Source organism: Hemibagrus wyckioides, linkage group LG21, assembly GCF_019097595.1.
Source record: "Hemibagrus wyckioides isolate EC202008001 linkage group LG21, SWU_Hwy_1.0, whole genome shotgun sequence".
NCBI lineage: Eukaryota > Metazoa > Chordata > Actinopteri > Siluriformes > Bagridae > Hemibagrus > Hemibagrus wyckioides.
Window position 1 is genome coordinate 12,393,972 of NC_080730.1, and position 21,003 is coordinate 12,414,974.

General features: G+C 37.9%; 1 protein-coding gene across 1 annotated transcript; it reads right to left on the bottom strand.

Annotated features, from left to right (window-relative positions):
• Positions 1 to 284: 284 nt before the first annotated feature.
• Positions 285 to 18,112, bottom strand: shisa4 (shisa family member 4). The gene is made up of 5 exons (XM_058373124.1): positions 17,900 to 18,112; positions 7,828 to 8,005; positions 5,667 to 5,803; positions 5,172 to 5,363; positions 285 to 4,964 (listed from the first exon to the last, which is right to left on the bottom strand). The coding sequence occupies exons 1-5, from the start codon at positions 17,955 to 17,957 to the stop codon at positions 4,939 to 4,941; spliced, it is 591 nt and encodes a 196-aa protein (XP_058229107.1). The 5' UTR covers positions 17,958 to 18,112; the 3' UTR covers positions 285 to 4,938.
• Between the last annotated feature and the right edge of the window lie 2,891 nt (positions 18,113 to 21,003).

The window sequence follows — 21,003 nt, forward strand, 5'->3', positions numbered from 1 at the left end:
GGTGCCACCCTTACACACCTTGAACATGTGGCTAATGACCAGGATATTAAATTATCCAATGTTCAAGCTAAGGTTAGAATACTATGGGCCCAAGTTATGCATAAATACTGCTCACCCGATATAGAACTACTGATGCTGAAATGCCAACCTTTCTACCTGCAGAGAGAATAGAAGTGCTATTTTTATCACAGCTGTTTACATTCAACCACAAGCCGATACACAGACGGCACTTGATGTTATTCACGATACTATCAGCACGCATAGGACCACAGATCCAGACTGTTTTTATTATAGCTGGGGACTTTAATCAGTGTAAACTGTGTTCAGTTCTACAAGAATTTCATCAACATGTCAACATTCCTTCTAGAGAACAGAACAAATATCTCAGCTAGATTGAATATATGCAACTACCCAATCCACATATAAATATACTGCTCAAATAAAATACTGATATGGATTGGGTAATGTGTTAGGAATGAAAGGATGCCACATCGTTTGATGAAAATAAAAATTATGAACCTACAGAGGGCTGAAAATCAAAGTGAAAAAATGATGCAGAAGGCTAGTCCATTTTGCTGAAATTTCATTGCAGCAACTCAAAATAACTCAGTAGTACTTTAGTATTTAGATCCCCTAAATTCCATGAAGGCCCAATGGGAGGAGGGATCTGGGGCAGGAAATATCAGAAGATTGGTCAGAGGTTTTGGAGCACTTACAGAACTCTTGCAGATCTCTTACACATGCTTTGGCTTTTGGATGGGAGTCTTTGACACCTTGTCAGAATTGACTGGGGGAAAAATAGAACTAAACTTTCTTATTGCATTGTTTGTGGTCTTTTCCCCTTCGTCTTCCCTTTCTATGATCAAAAAGGAAGCCCTGGCCTTTGCTATTCTACTTGCTAGAAGAATAATATTGATCAATTGGAAAACAACAAAACCTCCCTCTCTTTCTCAAAAGATTAGACATATACTATTTTTTGTCAAAGTGGAGAAGATTAGACTTTCATTAATGGGTTCTCCTAATGCATTTGGGGAAATATGGGGCCCCCTTTTTTCCAGCTGTCTAAGACTAACATAACTTTCTCGGAATGGCTGAGTGCTAATATCATGTTTGGTATAGTGGGGGTGATGGTCTGGTCATTTATTTATCTATTACAGAAACACTTGTATGTGAGTTGACAGGGATTTCTTTTTATTTCTTTTAAATTTTTTTTTTAATTCATCTATATTTATTTCTTTATTAGTCAAGTCAAGTGAATTAACTTTTATTGTCATTTTAAGCATATATAGCTGACGCAGTACACAATGAAATGAATCAACGTTTCTCCAGGACCCTGGTGCTACATAAAACATAGAGCTACATAACAACACAGAGCTAAGGACTGAAAGTAAGTTGTACTAGCCACATAAAGTGCAACCTACTGCAAACAGTTCAAGACAAAATGACAACAATCAATACAAATCAAAAAAGTACAGGACAAATACACAAAATAACACTGACCAGTATACATACTGTACATATGCATGTTATACAGGGCAATGTGCAAAATAGGAGAACTGTTAACAAGGAAACTCTTATACAGTCTGGTTGTGAGTGTCCAAATGCTTCGCCACTTCTTTCTAGATAGCAGGAAGATGAAGAGGGTGTGTGAGGGATTATCCACAATGCTTTTGGCTTTGCAGATACAGCGTATGGTGTAAATGTCCAGGAAAGAGGGGAGAGAGACTCCAATGATCTTCTCACTTCAGCTGTCATCACTATTCGCTGCAGGGCCTTGCGATCTGAGATAAGAAATTGAGAAATTCCCAAAGCAGGCATTGATGCAGCTGCTCAGGATGCGGGGAGGGAGATGGGCTTCCCTAACCTTCGTAGGAAGTTGAGACGCTGTTGGGCTTTCTTACTGATAGAGCTGGCGTTGAGTGACCAGGTGAAGTTCTCCATCAGATGTCTACCAAGGAATTTGGTGATCTTGACAATCTCCACAGAGGATCGGTCAATGTACAGTGGAGAATGGCCACTCTGTGTTCTCCTAAAGTCAACAACCACCTCTTTAGTTTTGTCAATGTTCAGAGACAGGTTTTTGGCTCTACACCAGGTTGCTAGCTGTTGCACCTCCTCTCTGTATGCTGACTCATCTTTGTTGATGAGACCCATCAAGGTCATCGGTGAACTTGGTGATATGGTTTGAGTTGTGCATTGCTGCAGTCGTGAGTCAGCAGAGTGAACAGCAATGGGCTGAGCACACAACCCCGAGGAAAATGGGTGGGGTGGGGTGGGGTGGTGCAAACAAACTTAAAATCAAACTGTTAATAATGCAGGACTGTAAATAGCCATTTATCAGGTGATTATGTAACATTACTGCTAAGATAAAATATTGAAAATGTTACTGTTAAAGTCAACTGTTAAAGCATGCAATAAACGTACTATCAGTGTGAATTAGTGAAACTGAGTTCAATGTGGGTTTATTATAAGTAAATCAGTAATGAAGTAACGAAGGTAATCATTAAACACACACACACACACACACACACACACACACACACACACAATGGAAAGTTGCCTTTAAGGGGGCAGTGCCCCAGCTCCCCCTATTGCCCGGCTGCCTCTGGTGCTGAGTGTTTTGATATGGCATATGTGGAAATTTTTGTAATTCCAGTTAATTGTGCATGCGTGATGTCATGTGATGTCATTAAAATTCTGTCACAAAGCTCTCCTCATTGTGCTGAGCGGTTAGATATGTCACATGTCCAAGTTGCAAAAGTGTAGTGATTCTACTTATTGTGGCCATTGATCTGCATGTCACCACAATACACTTAACACAGTTCATTGTGCCGAACGTTTGGATATATTACATGTGTACATTGCAGTAATTTTGTAACTCCGTTTTATATTGAATGAATAGATAAACAGACAGACAGACAGACAGACAAGACAGACAGACATAGATAGATAGATAGCAACCCACCCAGAACAGCCTAAAATAAACCAGTTTTCTTGAACCAATATGTATAGTCATGTTTTTGATTTGCATATCCACACTTTGCATTGCATACTTATTTTTTCTAGTTTTGTGAGCTCATGCAAATTAATAGTAAATTTAACCCAGTAACGAGTGACTCCTTTTCTTTTCAGTGAATCAGGTAAAGTGTATCATTCTGAATCTTTAATTGTTGGGCTTTCTTTGCCTGCCTTCTAATCAGGGGTTCAGTGTGCTCATGTGTGTTCTTTCTAGGAAACTTGTCTGCAACTGCTCCATTTTTTTTAATTGCAGTCATAATGTATAATCTTAATGTAGTCATAATATTTTCATTGCTTATGTGTTTTATATGACTGATAAATAACATCTGTTTGGATGTTTATTTTGTCCCATGCTGATACTGGACAAACGGATTTTGTGTAGCATCATATTTACACTCCTAAGAAACATATATTTTATGTTAAGATGTAAATTATTCTCTTTCATAAAACATACTAATACTTTACTTAAAATTGTGCTGGACAACTCTACAAACATGCCTTTGCAGTTTGTATCATTATTATTTTGCAGGCTATACAACATAATATAGTAACATAAAAATGCAATATAATTGAGAATGATCAAATAAGGATAAAAGGGAGAGGTAAAAGACCAAATATTTTATTGTAAAATTTCAGTTATGTTATACTTACATTTCAGTATTTTAGGTTTTTTTTTTTTTTTTTTTTTTTTAAGATCTCTCTCATCTGAATTTATGACCTAAATAAAGCTATGTATCATTCCAGGAGTTATTCTTCTTTCATTAAAATATTACATACTGTGCTGGTTTCCCTCACAATGTACATTATTCAATTTTCACTAGCATATTAGCATTTTTCAGCAGGCTGTTGTGAGGTTGTATACTTTTTCTAAGAGATAGCAATGTCAATACAATGTGAGACACCCTATACCCTTATTCTAATTGTTTTTTGCATGATCCATCTATAATATATGGTACAGTTAACAACAAAATTAATGGACAACAAAGGACAAACAAAGCACCTCTGGTTATCTTGTAATCATGTTGACAATAGCTTTAAAGTAAAAGAAACTTAAAAAATACACAGCCACTGCTAGATTTTTTTTTTACCCACATTGTACCACAGAAGTTTAATTCAAGAGGTACTGCAAATGCATGGTTGGTTTAGCTTAACACATTTTACAAATATTTTCACAAAAGTTCCTGGTTTTCAAAAACAACTTCTTTTCAGTCCATATCAAGTCCACCACCAATTTGCATCTCATTTAGCATTATAAACATTGTTTACCAATATGTTTAATCTTAGTACCTAACTACTGCAGCTAAAACTAATTGAAGCAACATATACACTACTGTAAAACTCTAAAGAGAACACCATTAAAACCAAAAGTTCTTAGAACTATAAGTTCTTATATTTTATGTAATGTATAGTATATTCTGGCAAGAATGTTTAATATAGTAATACAAACCTGCTAAGTTCAATTTAAAATTCAAGAGCAAAATGGGTAGATTAGGTTAATTAATATGGACAGTAATTGCAGGAAAAGCCTGCACACCTTGTCAATTTATACCTCGTTATTATTAAAAAATAAGCACACATTTTTTAAGTAATACACATAAGGTAACACTTATTAAGACATCAAGGCTGGAAACCAAAACCAGGAGCTGTTAATTCTTTTGCAAACTTCCTGACATATTAAAAATTAGTTGAGTGTTTTAGAGGAAACTGTTTCACCAGTCAGTAACTGCATCTCTACACTTCAGGCAAAAAATAACAGGCAAATCCAGGCCACTCAGGCTTCGATCCAAAGATTATAAATACAATAGATATGTTTGTAGTGTTGTACATTATTCTGAGGATTTCTCAAGAGCAGGGACACATGCAACAAATTTATTTATACTCTCCTTCCTGGAGGATCTCTATATGGCTTGTGCTCTGTGGCTAAGAAGCAGAATATGGTGGAGGCGCTGAAATATGCAAACACAAAAGATGAGTTAGGCAAAATCTGATCATGTTTGCACAACAGCAATTACACAGTCAGGCTACTGTGGCAAAAGAAGTCTATAGTTTGCTTCTTTTTATAGTTTGCAATGTTTATTTGTGTCTGTCTAGAACAAATTATCTGTTCATTCTAAATAATGTATTCATATTCAGTTTTCAATTTTGTCTAATACCTCCTTGACTGGGCCTTGCATTGGAAGGAAGACATGTGGGGTATGGCACCTGAGGGAAGCTGGGACATTGCTGAGGCATACCAGAATACTGAGGTGTCACTGCATAACCAGAGTACTCAAAATTTCCAGTAGGTTTTCCATAGACATCATACACGGGCCCGACAGGGTAGCTGGACATAGGAATCTGCTGAGCTGAAATTAAAGCGCATGTTTATTTTTACGGATAATCTCATTCTCAGCAAGACCAATAATGCTGTTGTGTTAAAGTGGATGGATTTACTTCAGCCATAATTTTTAACATTAAGACAATTTTCTAAAAATTACTTGAGGATGCTGTAAAAAAATAAACAAAAATGTATTGAAACAGAAAGTATACAATATGTAAAGGGCACTTTCATATATTCTGTAAAATGTTCCAAATAACTTCCATGCTGGAAAATATTTAAATGGTATGTATAGGAATGCTGTGTATAAGGAGTATTTAAACATACTTACAATCATAAGATGTCCTGCCATGCTGTCTGTGCCGCTGATACAGGTAGCAACAAGAGCACATAAAGCAACAGACTATGGTGGCAATGGCAGTCACAAAGAGTAGGATGGATGAGGCAATACCTGCTATTGTGGAGGGACTAAGAAATAGAGCACTGATTAGACAGTAATATAATACTTACTAACTTACTTGTATGCAATTTGCTTATTTCCCTCCTACAACAAAATACAAAATAAGTGAACAGAAGAAAAATCAAAATTAAATCAATACTTTGTTTGACTACCCTTTGGCTTCAAACCAGCATCAATTCTTATACTTGCACCCTTTGTACACTTGCATGGAGTCAGGGATTTTTGTAGGATCAAAGTCAGGTGTATGATTAACCAGTTATATCAAGCAGGTGGTAATGATCATCAGTTTCATATGTAGGATGAAACACAGTGAAACAGAAACAGCTGGGTAAGAGGCTTAAACCTGGGTGAGGAACAGCCACTAAGGTAAGGTTGTGAAACTTCAGTCCAGTTTCTCCCACACCAACTTGTTGAGGTTTAGTCCACAGACTTGTTTCCAGTCATCTAAAGTCCACTGTTTGTGCATCCTGGCCCACTGCAATCTTTTCTTCCTATTAACCAATCTAGAAAGTTTTTTCTTGGCAACTCTGCCCATGAGGCCAGCTGACGTGTGCCTCCTGCAGAGAATGTCTCTGCACACTGGTTTCTCTCTTGTTTTATTTAACAGTGCAGCCAATTCAGGAGCAGTAAGGTATATATTTCTCAAGGATGACACTCAGAAGTACTTGGGCAGATTGTGAATTCCACTGCATCTTCTGTACTAATTGGATCCAGCTGCAGCAGGTCTCTGGAGACTATAGTGTACAGTGAAACCTTGACTTACGAGTGACTCAACTTACGAGTTTTCCGAGATACGAGCCGTCGCTTGGGCAATTTTTTGCTTTAAGATACAAGCCGAGATCTGAGTTACGAGCGAGCGAGCTTACGCCACCCGCCACTTGGTAGCCCAGCGAGCGGTCAGTTCACGTGGTGATCTCTCCAGGTCGTGCGTTGGCGCTGTGTAACGACACTTCACACTCCACACTTCACTAACCTCACTCATTTTCTAAACATTTTGAAAGGGAGGAATAAACAAACCTCCTTGGACAGGTTTTAATTGAAACGCCCTGCAAGTGAAAGCGAAGAAAGTGTGGCGAAAAAGGCAAAAGTCAGTGAAGAAGATGATTAAGTGAAGTGAAAATTTAAAAAAAAATAAATAAAAAAGTAGAAATTAAGTTTAGCGATAAAGTATATCATAGTGTGTAAGTTAAATTTAGCAATTAATTGTAGCATTAAGTGTGTAGCGAGTAAGTTAAGTTTAGTGATGAAATGAAAAACTCCGCCACCCTCCTCCGCCAATCTCCTCCCACCTCTGCCAGCATCTTCGTCTGATCTTCAACGTAAATACACTTAATAAAACCAGTTTATTTCTTTACATTCTCTTTTATTATGTATTATTATTGTTTTATACATTATTTGTTATTTATAAAGTATTTTTCTTATTTAAAAAACACGTAACAAAAAAATTGGTGTGGTTTTTGGGGGGCTGGAACGGATTAATAGCATTTCAATTCATTTTAAAGGAGAAATTTGATTTGATATACGAGCAAATTGAGTTACGAGCTCGGTCACAGAACGAATTAAACTCGTAAGTCAAGGTATTACTGTACACCTTTTAAACAAATCCTTAATTTCTTGGCTATATCTTGTAGAGAATAACCTTCCTTTCTTGAGACAAGTAGAGACTGACAAGTTTTTAAAGAAAGCTGTTTTTTAATTCTAATTTGAAATATAAATTTCAGGTCACACACCATGTGGAGAAGAGCCAAATCTAAACTCAAGTGATTGGCTCACTTGACATGTAACTTATCTTAAGATGTTTTAACACCTGGGGTGGCATTCATGATTAATTTAAGTCCACCAATGCTCGAAATTCTGGTAAAACAGATAAAGCCTTCAAGGTTACTAGTTTTGTAAATAGTAAACTATGAAGTTTTAGACGGTTGCCCTGCTGATTACATATATACACACACACATACATACTGTATATATATATATGTGTGTGTGTACAAGAGAGAGACAGAAAGAAATAGAAAGAGAGTAAAAAAAGTACCTAAGATGAAAGAGCATGCAGCGCTTCTGTCCACTTTCTGTGATGATCTTGCTCCTATCCAGACAGCAGTAACGATAGTGGCAGTTTCCACAGCAGAAGGTAATGGGTGAGCAGGCAAAGCCATTGTGCCAGGTCCCATTTTTGTCCACGTACCACAGGCAGTCCTCACTAGCATTGGCTGTACAAAGCAAAATATTGTAGCTTAAGTCTACAATGCTTAAGTCTAAAAAACTGCAGACACATACATATATTATTGTAGATTAGTCTGTGTAATGCGTTTTTTGTAGAGCATTTATTTTGTGCATGGTAATTTCTGACTGCTAATAGCCAAAAATACTGAAATGTTTTGGTGAACACGGATGTATTATTAACATCTTAGTCAAATCCAAACCCTAACCTAATAAAACTCAACTACATATACAGTTAGGGAAAAAAATATTTGAACCCCTGCTGATTTTGTAAGTTTGCCCACTAACAAAGAAATGATAAGTCTATAATTTCAATGGTAGGTTTATTTGAACAGTGAGAGACTGAACAATAACAAAAAAAATCCAGAAAAATGCATTTCAAAAAAGTTATAAATTAATTTGCATTTTCATGAATGAAATAAGTATTTGATCCCCTATCAATCAGCAAGATTTCTGGCTCCCAGGTGTATTTTATACAGGTACCGAGCTGACATTGGGATCCCTCTCAGCTCGTTACCTGTATAAAAGACACCTGTCCACAGAAGCAATCAATCAATCCAGATTCCAAACTCTTCACCATGGCCAAGACCAAAGAGCTTTCCAAGGATGTCAGGGACAAGATTGTGGACCTACACAAGGCTGGAATGGGCTACAAGACCATCGCCAAGCAGCTGGGTGAGAAGGTGACAACAGTTGGTGCGATTATTCGCAAATGGAAGAAACATAAAATAACTGCCAATCTCCCTCGGTCTGGAGCTCCATGCAAGATCTCACCTCGTGGAGTTTCAATGATAATGAGAACGGTGAGGAATCAGCCCAGAACTACTCGGGAGGAACTTGTCAATGATCTCAAGGCATCTGGGACCATAGTCACCAAAAAAACAGTTGGCAACACACTACGCCATGAAGGACTGAAATCCTGCAGTGCCCGCAAGGTCCCCCTGCTCAAGAAAGCACATCTACAGGCCCGTTTGAAGTTTGCCACTGAACATCTGAATGATTCAGAGGAGGACTGGGTGAAAGTGTTGTGGTCAGATGAGACCAAAATTGAGCTCTTTGGCATCAACTCAACTCGCCGTGTTTGGAGGAGGAGGAATGCTACCTATGACTCGAAGAACACCGTCCCCACCGTCAAACATGGAGGTGGAAACATTATGCTTTGGGGTGTTTTTCTGCCAAGGGGACAGGACAACCGCACCGCATCAAAGGGAGGATGGATGGGGCCATGTACCGTCAAATCTTGGGTGAGAACCTCCTTCCCTCAGCCAGGGCATTGAAAATGGGTCGTGGGTGGGTATTCCAGCATGACAATGATCCAAAACACACGGCCAAGGCAACAAAGGATTGGCTCAAGAAGAAGCATATTAAGGTCTTAGAGTGGCCTAGTCTCCAGACCTTAATCCCATAGAAAATCTGTGGGGGGAGCTGAAGGTTCGAGTTGCCAAACACCAGCCACGAAACATTAATGACTTGGAGAGGATCTGCAAAGAGGAGTGGGACAAAATCCCCCCTGAGATGTGTGCAAACCTGGTGGCTAACTACAAGAAATGTCTGACCTCTGTGATTGCCAACAAAGGTTTTGCCACCAAGTACTAAAGCACATTTTGCGAAGGGATCAAATACTTATTTCATTCATGAAAATGCAAATTAATTTATAACTTTTCTGAAATGCATTTTTCTGGATTTTTTTTGTTATTGTTCTGTCTCTCACTGTTCAAATAAACCTACCATGGAAATTATAGACATGGAAATCATTTCTTTGTTAGTGGGCAAACTTACAAAATCAGCATGGGTTCAAATAATTTTTTCCCTAACTGTATTTTTAACAGACATAATATATTTTGACATTAATGACATCATAACACTTTTAGTTCTGTTCATATTTGTTTCAATATTTTAATACATCAATACTGTGAAAAAGTTTTAGGCGCGTGTGAAAAAATGCTGTAAAGTATTTACTCATTGTTACTGCGTTCAGACGTGCAGTTGTGTGTGCAGTGAAGAGAGCGGTGTGAAAACAGATAAAACTTTCAGTGAGTGAAAAACAATGGCATAAAATGAAAAAATAAGGACAGTTGACGCTGAAATCCGAGATTTCCGAGATGAATGGGTGGGAAAATACGCATTTATCATGCATCAAGCTTTACGAACCCTGTATGTCTCTTTTGCTCGGAGTCTGTTGCGGTTGTCAAAAGTGGAAACATTAAACGTCATTACGAAACTAAACAGACACTTTGAAAAAACTTACCCTCAGCAGGGCATGGAAAATAAATGGCTCAAAGCCCAGTTTGAGCGATCTACACGGGTTCACTCACTCACTGAGTGAGAGCATGAGTGTTCACTGAGAATCTATAACAAGCGCTTTACAGATGGGGAAATAGTAAAGGAGTGCATGGAGGCTGCGTGTGAAGCACTTTTATATGGAAATGAAAGACATGAACTGAGAGAAAAAATTAAACACCCCTTTCAGTCGCAGCAGCCAGAAGAAGAGCTGAAATGTTAGCAGAGGATGTGCAGTCACAACTTGATGCTGCTATTCAGACTGCACCTTCCATAGCTTTGGCAGTTGATGAATCGACTGATATTAATGACAATGCTGTGGTGTACACCAGATTTTACAATGCAGAGAAAAAAGATTTCATTGAGAACATCTTACGTTTTACAGCACTTACAACACACACCAGAGAAGACATGTACAATGATCAGGCATAACATTATGACCACCAGCCTAATATTGTGTTGGTCCCCCTTTTGCTGCCAAAACAGCCTTGACCCGTCATGCATTGTGTATTCTGACACCTTTCTATCAGAACCAGCATTAACTTCTTCAGCAACCTGACCTCTGCAGACCGGGAACACCACAGTTTTGGAGATGCTCTGATCCAGTCGTCTAGCCATCACAATTTGGCCCTTGTCAAACTCGCTCAAATCCTTACGGTTGCCCATTTTTCCTCCTTCTTAACACATCAACTTTGAGGACAAAGTATTCACTTGCTGCCTAATATATCCAACCCACTAACAGGTGCCATGAGCAGGAGATAATCAGTGTTATTCACTTCACCTGTCAGTGGTCATAATGTTATGGCTGATCAGTGTAATTGGCCAGTAAAGAGATGTTAACGCTAAGAGGGATCAACCTGAAATGAAACATGTTGTGTCAATCACCACTGATAGAGCACCCTCCATGATAGGAAAAAAAAAAGAAGCAGTAACTTGGATGAAAGACGATAATCCAGACCTGTGCTCATATCAATGCATTATCCACCACTCTGTTCTGTGCTCATTCCACTCTGTAAGATGAGTATGCAGAAGTTATGGATACAACTTTCTTCAACTGATCAACTTTCTCAGGGCATCTAATCACATCAGCATCACCCTCATGTTTTAAGGTATATAATTTTTTGGAAACCAGCTGGCAAGGAGGGTTCATTTTTCTGGACCTCAAGCAATTTTAGTTCCCTGCTCTAGGTTCTGTGTAAATCACATGGGCTCCTTCTAACCAGTTATGTAATTCTTCCAGGGTAATTGTTATTAAAAAATTGAAAGCAGTCTCAACACTCCATTTACTCAAGGCAAGATTGAGGTTTATAAAAACAGACACTGGCTTTACTTTCTAAAGTAAAAAACCTGTATCCTTCTCCTCAAAGGTTAACTGCCAATCAAAGACACACTCTTCAGTATTTGTCATCTTTTGACATAGAATCAGATGACCCCACAGAGGCAAAGTTAAAAAAGGTTTGAGGAGTCTGTAGCGAGTAGATGGCATGGCAAAAGATTTTAAAAATGGGTATGGGTCCATTCCTGACTCATATAATTCACATATAATTCACAATTTGCATTCTTTAAATGTTATATCCATACACTCTCAGATATTTCTGCCTACTGAAGTGGAGAGGTTGAATGCTTATTGTGATAACAGAAATGTACTGATGGCCTTGTAAAGATGTAAAGAGATGACTGTCAATGGCTGAAACAAGTCTTTGATAGAGTAAATACAGCATTATGCTCAAGTGTTTGTGTGTTCCATCACTGATGTTCTTGTTTTACGCAAGGCCTTTTTTATTTTGATTTTGTAGGTGAGTCTTTGTTAGCTTGTTGATAATCTTGTGGCATATGAAAGAGACTTGAATGTTAAAATGCATTTGTCTACTTGGTAGCAAACAGCTGCTAATGTAGTAAACACTCAGTCTATTCAGTGGGGTGTGTGCCAGTAAGATCAAGGCTTACTGCTCTCCCCTGACACTGCTGAAGCATGAGGTAATGCTGGGCTGATTCAGGATTTAAAGATGCATGCAGTCTTCCTTCTGTAGTGATCATAGGCATAAAAACCTCATATTTTATTGAAGTCTGACACACAGCAGATTTGGTCTTCCCTGATGGACATGTACTGTAATGCTCCCACATTAGAAGTATGGTCCTGATCTGGGAGATCGCCAAAATGCATTTATTCAGACAACATAACTTAATTCTCTAACAAAATCATACAGGAGAATGATAAATGTTCAATGGATGCCACACTACCCATATAGGCCTCAAACTTCTGGAGAGCTGGAGCTTCAAAATCAGACTATTTTGCAGTATTCTCATACTCATACAATATCATTACAGGTTGATTCATGGTCCTTTCAGATGTGCAGCTTACCTCTTATGTGCTAAAGAGGTCTTGAAAAGGTGATGGGACTCCTTGTACTATTTTGCCAAGACAGTAGGTAATAATCAAAAATCATTCCACTTGATCTGTTGAAGGTGAAATGGAAAGGTCCTTTTCAAGTTCTCCTGTTAACTGATTTGTCAGTGTGATGTCAGAGATATAAGACTTGGATACATGCCTCACAATGTATAGTGGTGCTACCACCTAAATAGGGACAGTGTAGTTGGCTCTGAGAAGCAAGCTTTGACATGATTTTTTGTATTGCAGTCACACAATGGATATTGAGATATATAATGTGAAATATGTACAACAAAATAAAACTTCAGGGTAGACCAAAATAACAAACAGAAAAATTATGGTGTTGGGGAAACTGAACGACACAAAAGAGACACAATTCTCTTCCCTAAACTCCCCTCAACAGAAACAGAGACAAACCCCACTCCCAACATAACCCTCACTGCCTTCACACCCATACAGTATGTTGAGTACATCAATATTTACAAACAAACAAAAAAACAAGTGATTATATACAAATCTAGCCTGCCAAACAAAAACAAGGGAAAGATCAAGCTTGTACTCAGGATAAGCAAAATTCAAAACCAGAACTGTCACAACCAAACTATAATGATAAATAATCCATCAGATAATAAGAGTACTGTTTCTGATCAGTGTTTAGGATGATTTACTCCCCTTCGAGAGACATATAAATATGTCTGATATAAATTTACTAATATTTTCTGTCTATAGGCCAATATCAATCTCCCCTTTATCTCCAAGATCCTGGAAAAGGTTAAAGCACAGCACATATGCACATACCCATACCCACATAAGAGCAACATTTATGAAATGTATCACTTAGGACTTAGGCCTCATCATAGCACAGAGGCAACACTGGTTAAAGTGGTAAATTATCTATTACTGGCCTCTGATCAAGGTTATGTCTCCTTGCTGGTGTTGCTTGATCTTAGTGAAGCTTTTGACACCATTAACCATACTATTCTACTTGATAGGCCAGAAAAAGGTGGTGTTAAGGGAACAGCCCTCTCCTGGCTCAGGTCTTAGACTAAATGGTTACTTCTCTATGCATACTAAGGCTATATTCAGTGTTTCACAATGTTCTGTTTAAGATCCACTGCTTTTCTCCTTATACAGTGCCTTGCAAAAGTATTCACCCCCCTTGGCATTTTTCATGTTTTGTTGCCTCACAACCTGGAAATAAAATGGATTGTTTGAAGGTTTGCATCATTTCATTTACAGAACATGACTACAACTTTGAAGATGTGATTTTTTTTATTGTGAAGCAAACAACAAATAGGACAAAATAACAGAAAACTTCAGCGTGCATAACTATTCACCCCCCTAAAGTCAGTACTTTGTAGAGCCACCTTTTGCGGCAATTACAGCTGCAAGTCGCTTTGGATAAGTCTCTACAAAGTCTCTTGCCACATCTTGCCACTGGGATTTCTGCCCATTCCTCAAGGCAAAACTGCTCCAGCTCCTTCATGATGGATGGTTTCCGCTTGTGAACAGCAATCTTCAAGTCTGACCGCAGATTCTCAATTGGATTGAGGTCTGGGCTTTGACTAGGCCATTCCAACACATTTAAATGTTTCCCCTTAAACCACTCGAGTGTTGCTTTAGCAGTATGCTTCGGGTCATTGTCCTGCTGGAAGGTGAACCTCCGTCCCAGTCTCAAATCACAGGCAGACTGAAACAGGTTTTGCTCAAGAATATCCCTGTATTTAGCACCATCCATCTTTCCCTCAACTCGGATCAGTTTCCCAGTCCCTGCTGCTGAAAAACATCCCCACAGCATGATGCTGCCACCACCATGTTTCACTGTAGGGATGGTGTTCTTGGGGTGATGGGATGTGTTGGGTTTGTGCCAGACATAGCATTTTCCTTGGTGGCCGAAAAGTTCAATTTTAGTCTCATCTGACCAGAGCACCTTCCTCCATACATTTGGGGATGCCTTTTTGGCAAACTCAAAACATGCCTTCTTATTTTTAACACTAAGTAATGGCTTTTTTTCTGGCCACTCTTCCATAAAGCCCAGCTCTATGGAGTGTACGGCTAATTGTGATCCCATGCACAGATACACCAGTCTCTGCTGTGGAACTCTGCAGCTCCTTCAGGGTTACCTTTGGCCTCTGTGCTGCCTCTCTGATTAATGCCCTCCTTGCCCGGTCTGTGAGTTTTGGTGGGCGGCCCTCTCTTGGCAGGTTTGTTGTGGTACCATGTTCTTTCCATTTGAAGATGATGGATTTGATGGTGCTCCAGGGGATCATCAAACATTTGGATATTTTTTTTATAACCCAACCCTGACTTGTACTTCTCAACAACTTTGTCCCTGACTTGTTTGGAGAGCTCCTTGGTCTTCATGGTGTGATGCCTCTTGCTTAGTGGTGTTGCAGCCTCTGGGGCCTTTCAGAAAAGGTGTGTTTATACTGACAGATCATGTGACACTTAGATTGCACACAGGTGGACTTCATTTCACTAAATATGTGACTTCTGAAGGTAATTGGTTGCACTAGAACTAGGGGCTTCATAACAAAGGGGGTGAATACATATGCCCATGCCAATTTTCAGATTTTTAATTTTTAAAAATTCTTTTTCATATATATTTTTCTCATTTCACTTCACCAACTTATTTTGTGCAGATCCATCACATAAAATTCAGATTAAAAAAACATTTAAATTACAGGTTATAATGTAACAAAACATGAAAAATACCAAGGGGGGGTGAATACCTTTGCAAGGCACTGTATATGCTACCCACAATTTTTCATAAACATGGTATTAACTTTCACTGTAATGCTAATTACCCAAAGATATATATTTCAGCTAAACCAGATGAGAGACACCAGATTATTAAGACTGAAGAATGTGTAATGGACAATAGAGAGTGGATGCTTATTAACTTCCTCCTGTTTAATTCTGACAAGACAGAAGTGCTTGAACTAGGACCACATGCAGACAGAAGTAATCTTTCAGAGTTATTATTATTGACTCCAGTCTTTCATTTGAAGCTCATGTAGGTAATATCACTAGGGTAACCTTCTTTTATCTCAGAAATATTGCTAAGATAAGAAATATGATGTTGCTACATGATGCAAAAATACCAGTACATTCTTTTGTTACCTCTATGTTGGATTATTGTAATGCCTTACTGTCTGGATGGTCCAGTGGGAGCATAAACAAAAAATAAAGAACCAGAAGATATGAACACATCACTCTTATCTTATCCACACTGCACTGGTTCCCAGTCAAATTTTGCATTGATTATAAAATGCTATTACTGACCTATAAAGCACTGGCCTTGTGCTGCAGTATCTGAGTGACCTTTTTTTATGATCCATCTTACTTCGATCAAAAAGTGCAGGCTACTTGGTAGCACCTCAAGTAGTAAAGTCTACTGCAGGGGGCAGAGGTTTTTCATACAATGCACCGCAGTTATGAAACAGCCTTCCAATTAGTGTTTGGGACTTTGACACAGTCTCAGTGTTTAAGTCTAGGCTTAAAACACATTTGCTTAGTCAAGCTGTCTATGTATAGTTTTTCATAGGTAAAATGTATCTAAATGTAAAAGCAGATATGGAAGGTTCATGGGCATAAAGTGTTGTACTGGGATGTTTGGATGCTGTCACCTTACCACTCTCAAGTTGCTCAGGTTTGCTGACTGGAGTGGTTAGATGCTTTATCTGCCTTCCTGTCTGTCACCTTCTGGCTAACCCTTTTTAGTTATGCTGTCATACTAGTCTTGCCGAAGTCCCTGCCTGCACTTTACACATAATTTACATCATCTTTAACCATTACATTTATACAAGCATACCTAATATTTCTATCCATAAAGGCTGGCTCAGAGTTGAGCTGCTTGTTGGACAGTTTAGAGGTTGTGGTGGAGAAGAGAAAATAAAAAGCTCAGGTCACTGGTTACCAGTAAAAAAATAGAGTGGTTGTGAATGAAAAAGTACAGACACACATGAAGATGTGCCAGTTCTCTAGTAAAGAGAAGCAAGACATTTTGAAGTTGAGAAAATAGGGAAAATCTGCACAAACAAGGCTCTGGCCTGGTGGAGTTAGCACTAGGGTCATGAAGACTTTTGTTTGTGTGTGTGTGTCTGTGTTCACAGCCTGCGGTTCATCCTCCAGTGAACAGTGTGAGCACAGTGCATTGCGGCTAACAGACCAACAAAGTTACTGCAGTCTGCAATGTTTCTGTAATGAGGTTGTACATTTGTACATGTTGAGATCATGATTTTCCAGTGGGGAATGAAAACATGCACATACAGACAGTAATCATTGTTTGGAAGTACAACAATTTGGAATATACTGAAAAAAGAAACTGCTGTTGTGCTAACAACAAAAAAGAAACAGGTAGGCCAAGAAAAACAACAAAGTTTAAGACATTCTGTGAAATTCTGGAATTCTTGGAATTCTGTGAGAGTAAACAAAAAGGTAACAAAAACAACATTTAGTGACAAAACCACCATTCAAAGAAGACTTTGACAGCAGAAATCTAGAAACCATAAGATCCAATCCACTCATCAGCAGCAAGAATCAGATGGATTGTATCAGATTGTAATTTACAAAGAAAAACAGCAATAAGCCACAAAGGTTCCGCAACCAAGATTAACCTCTACCAAAGTGTCGAGAAAGAATCTGGATCTGCTCATGATCAAAAACATACAAGCTCATCTAATCCCTATTGATGATGTAACTCATGGTGGAAGCAGCAAAATAAATTAATAAGTCTACAGAAACATTCTGTCTGTAAATTTACAGAGAAATGCATCTAATGAGGAGGGTTTTCATCATCCAAAACACACAACAAAGGGGGAAATGTGGAAGAATTTAGCCTAATCTTAGATCAGTTGAGAATGCCAAGAAATCACAAAGGGATATAGAACCAAATTATAAGCTATTTAGTTTAATATTATCTGCTATTTTGCTAACAATTGGATGGTCTACAACCCCAAGTGACATCTCTAAAAAAAAAATCTCTAAAATACCACTTTGAACTGCATGGGCAACGTTAACTTCAGCAGATAACTGTAGCAGATATACGTTTTGGACAACCAACCCATTCTCCCCTAAAAGATCTCTACGTAGCCTATATAACAGTTTACCGGATAATACAGAAACACTTGGGTGTAATCGAAGCTAATATTGTCGTGCTTCGCGTTCACATATGTGCCAGTCGATCAGGGCCTGTGGAGAAACACCGCCTTACCATGCCAAGCAGATAAAAACATGCAGAGTAGCGGTATCAGCACAGCTGATATCGGCATTTCAATTCCAGCTAATCTCTCCTGTCAGGTAAATTGTAGAAGGTAAGTGCTACATTTGCTTATGCTGAAATAATTATTTCAATTTTAATGGCCCAGAAGCCGGAATAGGCTACGCATCGCGGCACTTCCTCTGCGCTCCAGGTTATGTGAAGCAGTGCCAGTTCAGCACATCCTCAATTAAAGGCACACGATCATTTACACGATTGTTTGCGTCAGCCATACCGTTGTACAGTACATTTAAAAAGAAAAAGGTGAAACAAAGCCTTCTCGTAGCTAACCCCTAGTTTTCATGGGATATTTGTAAACCACTCACAGGATTCAGGGGAGTGCATGCTTGAGCTACGTCCTCTAAATTTTACCTACGCTTCTGTAACCCTCACCTCCACATTTATATATCAATTTTACTTTAATATAGTACTTGAGAATTTTAATGTAAATTATATTACTGTTATTAACTTTAATACTATATTTTCCTTTAGATTTGTTTACCTAATAATATTCATATATACATCTAAATGTAAATATCAGGAAGGTAAGCTGAAATTCTGATCCATCATCTCATATTCATCTTTTGATCTCAAACAGAAATGTCTTCAGTGTACAGGAAATGCTGATCTTAAACTTGTAAGATTTAAAATATTTACTATAATAAAAAAAAAAGAGTCAGCTCTGCTATAGACAAATTGGGTCAAATATATACAGTTAACAAACATAAGATTTTAAAACCCTGACTTTGCTAAGAGAACTTCTGTCTCTTCATCCATTAATTCAACTTTAAGTCTAATAAGATACAGACTTATTTAACTGAAATGTAAAAACGTAAACATTTTTATTTGTCAACACCACCATATGTGCAGACATACAGAGGAATCGAAATACCGTTTTCTTCTCTCTCATCAAATGTTTACATTGTCAATGCAGTCAGTGCAATATAGAAACAGATTTCTGTGTGAAGGTAACAGCAGTGTACTTGTAATATATAGATATAAATAAACCAAGTGACTATATCTTGTAAACATCTGAATGAATATACATCTGAGTAAATGTAAACAGTGAATTCTGTTAATATACAAATATGCTTCCAAAAGTCCATTATACATAAGGTGCAAATATACATCCAATAAATGTAAACGTTTAGTAGTTCTGAATATAAAGGCATTTGTAAGGTGCAAGACAGATGCACAAAGCAGTATGACACCCCCTCTCCAATGTGGCACTGTTGATGGTTAGTGGGGGGTGCTGTGGAGGTCCTCTTCTGAAGTTGATGACAATTTCTTTGGTCTTCTCCATGTTGAGGAAGAGATTGTTACACCACTGGATCAGTTGGCTCAGCTCGCTCCTGTAGTTAGCCGGTTGGTGATGAGGCCCACTACAGTTGTGTCATCTGTCAATCATGGGTCAACAGGGTGAAGAGCAAGTTCTTAGTGTGACGGTCTTAGATGTTTTTTCATCCTCTTTTTTCATTTTTTTTTGTCCATCCTCAATGTAGCCCTGAATGAATTCCACTTTCTTATAAATATATGTTTGTTATTTTCTTAAAACAAGATTTAAAGTTGTGCTATCTAAAAAAATGATTTAAAGTGAATGCTTAACTCCACACATGTACAAGAAATATAGTTAGATATAGTTAAATTTTATGATTGCTCATAGTTAATCAGTCATTTGTTTTAAACAACCACGTTGTCTTAAATGAGACTACTACAGATTTGCATAAAGATGCAGAATCTCGCATTTCAGCTCAGACTTATAGGTCAAGAGAAAGTTTTCTGAACTTAACACCTCCCCCTATTGATGACAACACCCACAACTCAACAGAAGTGGAGTTTTGTTTGTGAACAAATCTGTTTTTGAACTGATTAATTAAGGGAATGAACTGTTCTTGTTCACATTTTTCATCCAAGTCCCAGCCATGTAAAACATGTGACTGCTTTGGCAGTTTTTTCTGCTTTTTAAAGGCTGCATTATATTACATGTTGTGAAGGAGCAATGTCATTGGTTGAAACCTATTAGTACTAGTTCATGAACATTATGATCAAAACAGAACTTGTCAGTCTTAAACAAAATGAATAAACATGTTCAGTCAGTGTGGATGTGAGTCTTGCTGGTTTAAGAGGAGAAGGAGGGCAAGAGGCCCTGCTATGAGAATTCAAAAAAGAATGTAGCACTTTGGAAAGGTTTTATGTTTGTGCACAACGTATAATCCCTATTTATGATTATGTAATGATTGATGTTTTTCTATCTATCACTGAAAATATTTTAATTATTTGGGGAGTCATTTAATTAATTTTTAATTTGTATAAAACTTTTATTTAAAAAAAAAAAAAAGCCTCTTCTATTACAGCAAGTTTCTGATGACAACAAACAGCAACTGACATGACTGATTTTTGTGGCTGTCTCCTTCAGGCTTCAAAGACAGATATAACACAAAGTAGAGTACAGTCAGTGAAGAAGCATCATCATCGGTTGGAAGAATTGAATGAATATGCCCCTTATGTTTTTTTTTTTGGTACCTGCAGTTTGTGATCAAAATGAACAAATGTAATTGTCATTCATCATTAAAATTAATAAACTGGTAATTGTCATTCATGAACAAGATGAACAAATTTGATTAACTAATAACATTTTTGTGGACTGGACATGACAATTACAATAAATCATAATTCTAAAATTCTTAATGAATGTATTGAGAGAATGAAAAAATGACTTACTCATAATATCTAAAAAGACATTCACTAATGCCACCTACTGGTGTAAGGATCATTTTGTTGAACGGAATAAAAAGATTCGAGTCACTGTGAAGTAACACCGCTACTCCTCAGCACCTTGTCATGATGTAGCCCATGGGTCGCCAACTGGCGGACTCTGGTCTGAATCCAGAACACAAGATCCTTTTCACATAATGAAATAAATGAGACATTCCAGAAATGGAGGACATTTTCAGTCCCAGCTGTGAAATTTCAAATAATCCATAAGCAATATACTAAATCATGCACTTGTTGTGTAAATTGTACTTTCCCTGAGAGAAAATATGAATACAGTTGCAGAA

Coding starts and splice junctions, on each gene's coding strand:
- shisa4 (XM_058373124.1), bottom strand. CDS start 17,957: ATGCCGATATCAGCTGTGCTGATACCGCTACTCTGCATGTTTTTATCT. Junction 8,006..17,899: donor GTTTTTATCTGCTTGGCATG/GTAAGGCGGTGT, acceptor TGCTTTGTACAG/CCAATGCTAGTGAGGACTGC. Junction 4,965..5,171: donor TGCAAGGCCCAGTCAAGGAG/GTATTAGACAAA, acceptor TGCATATTTCAG/CGCCTCCACCATATTCTGCT.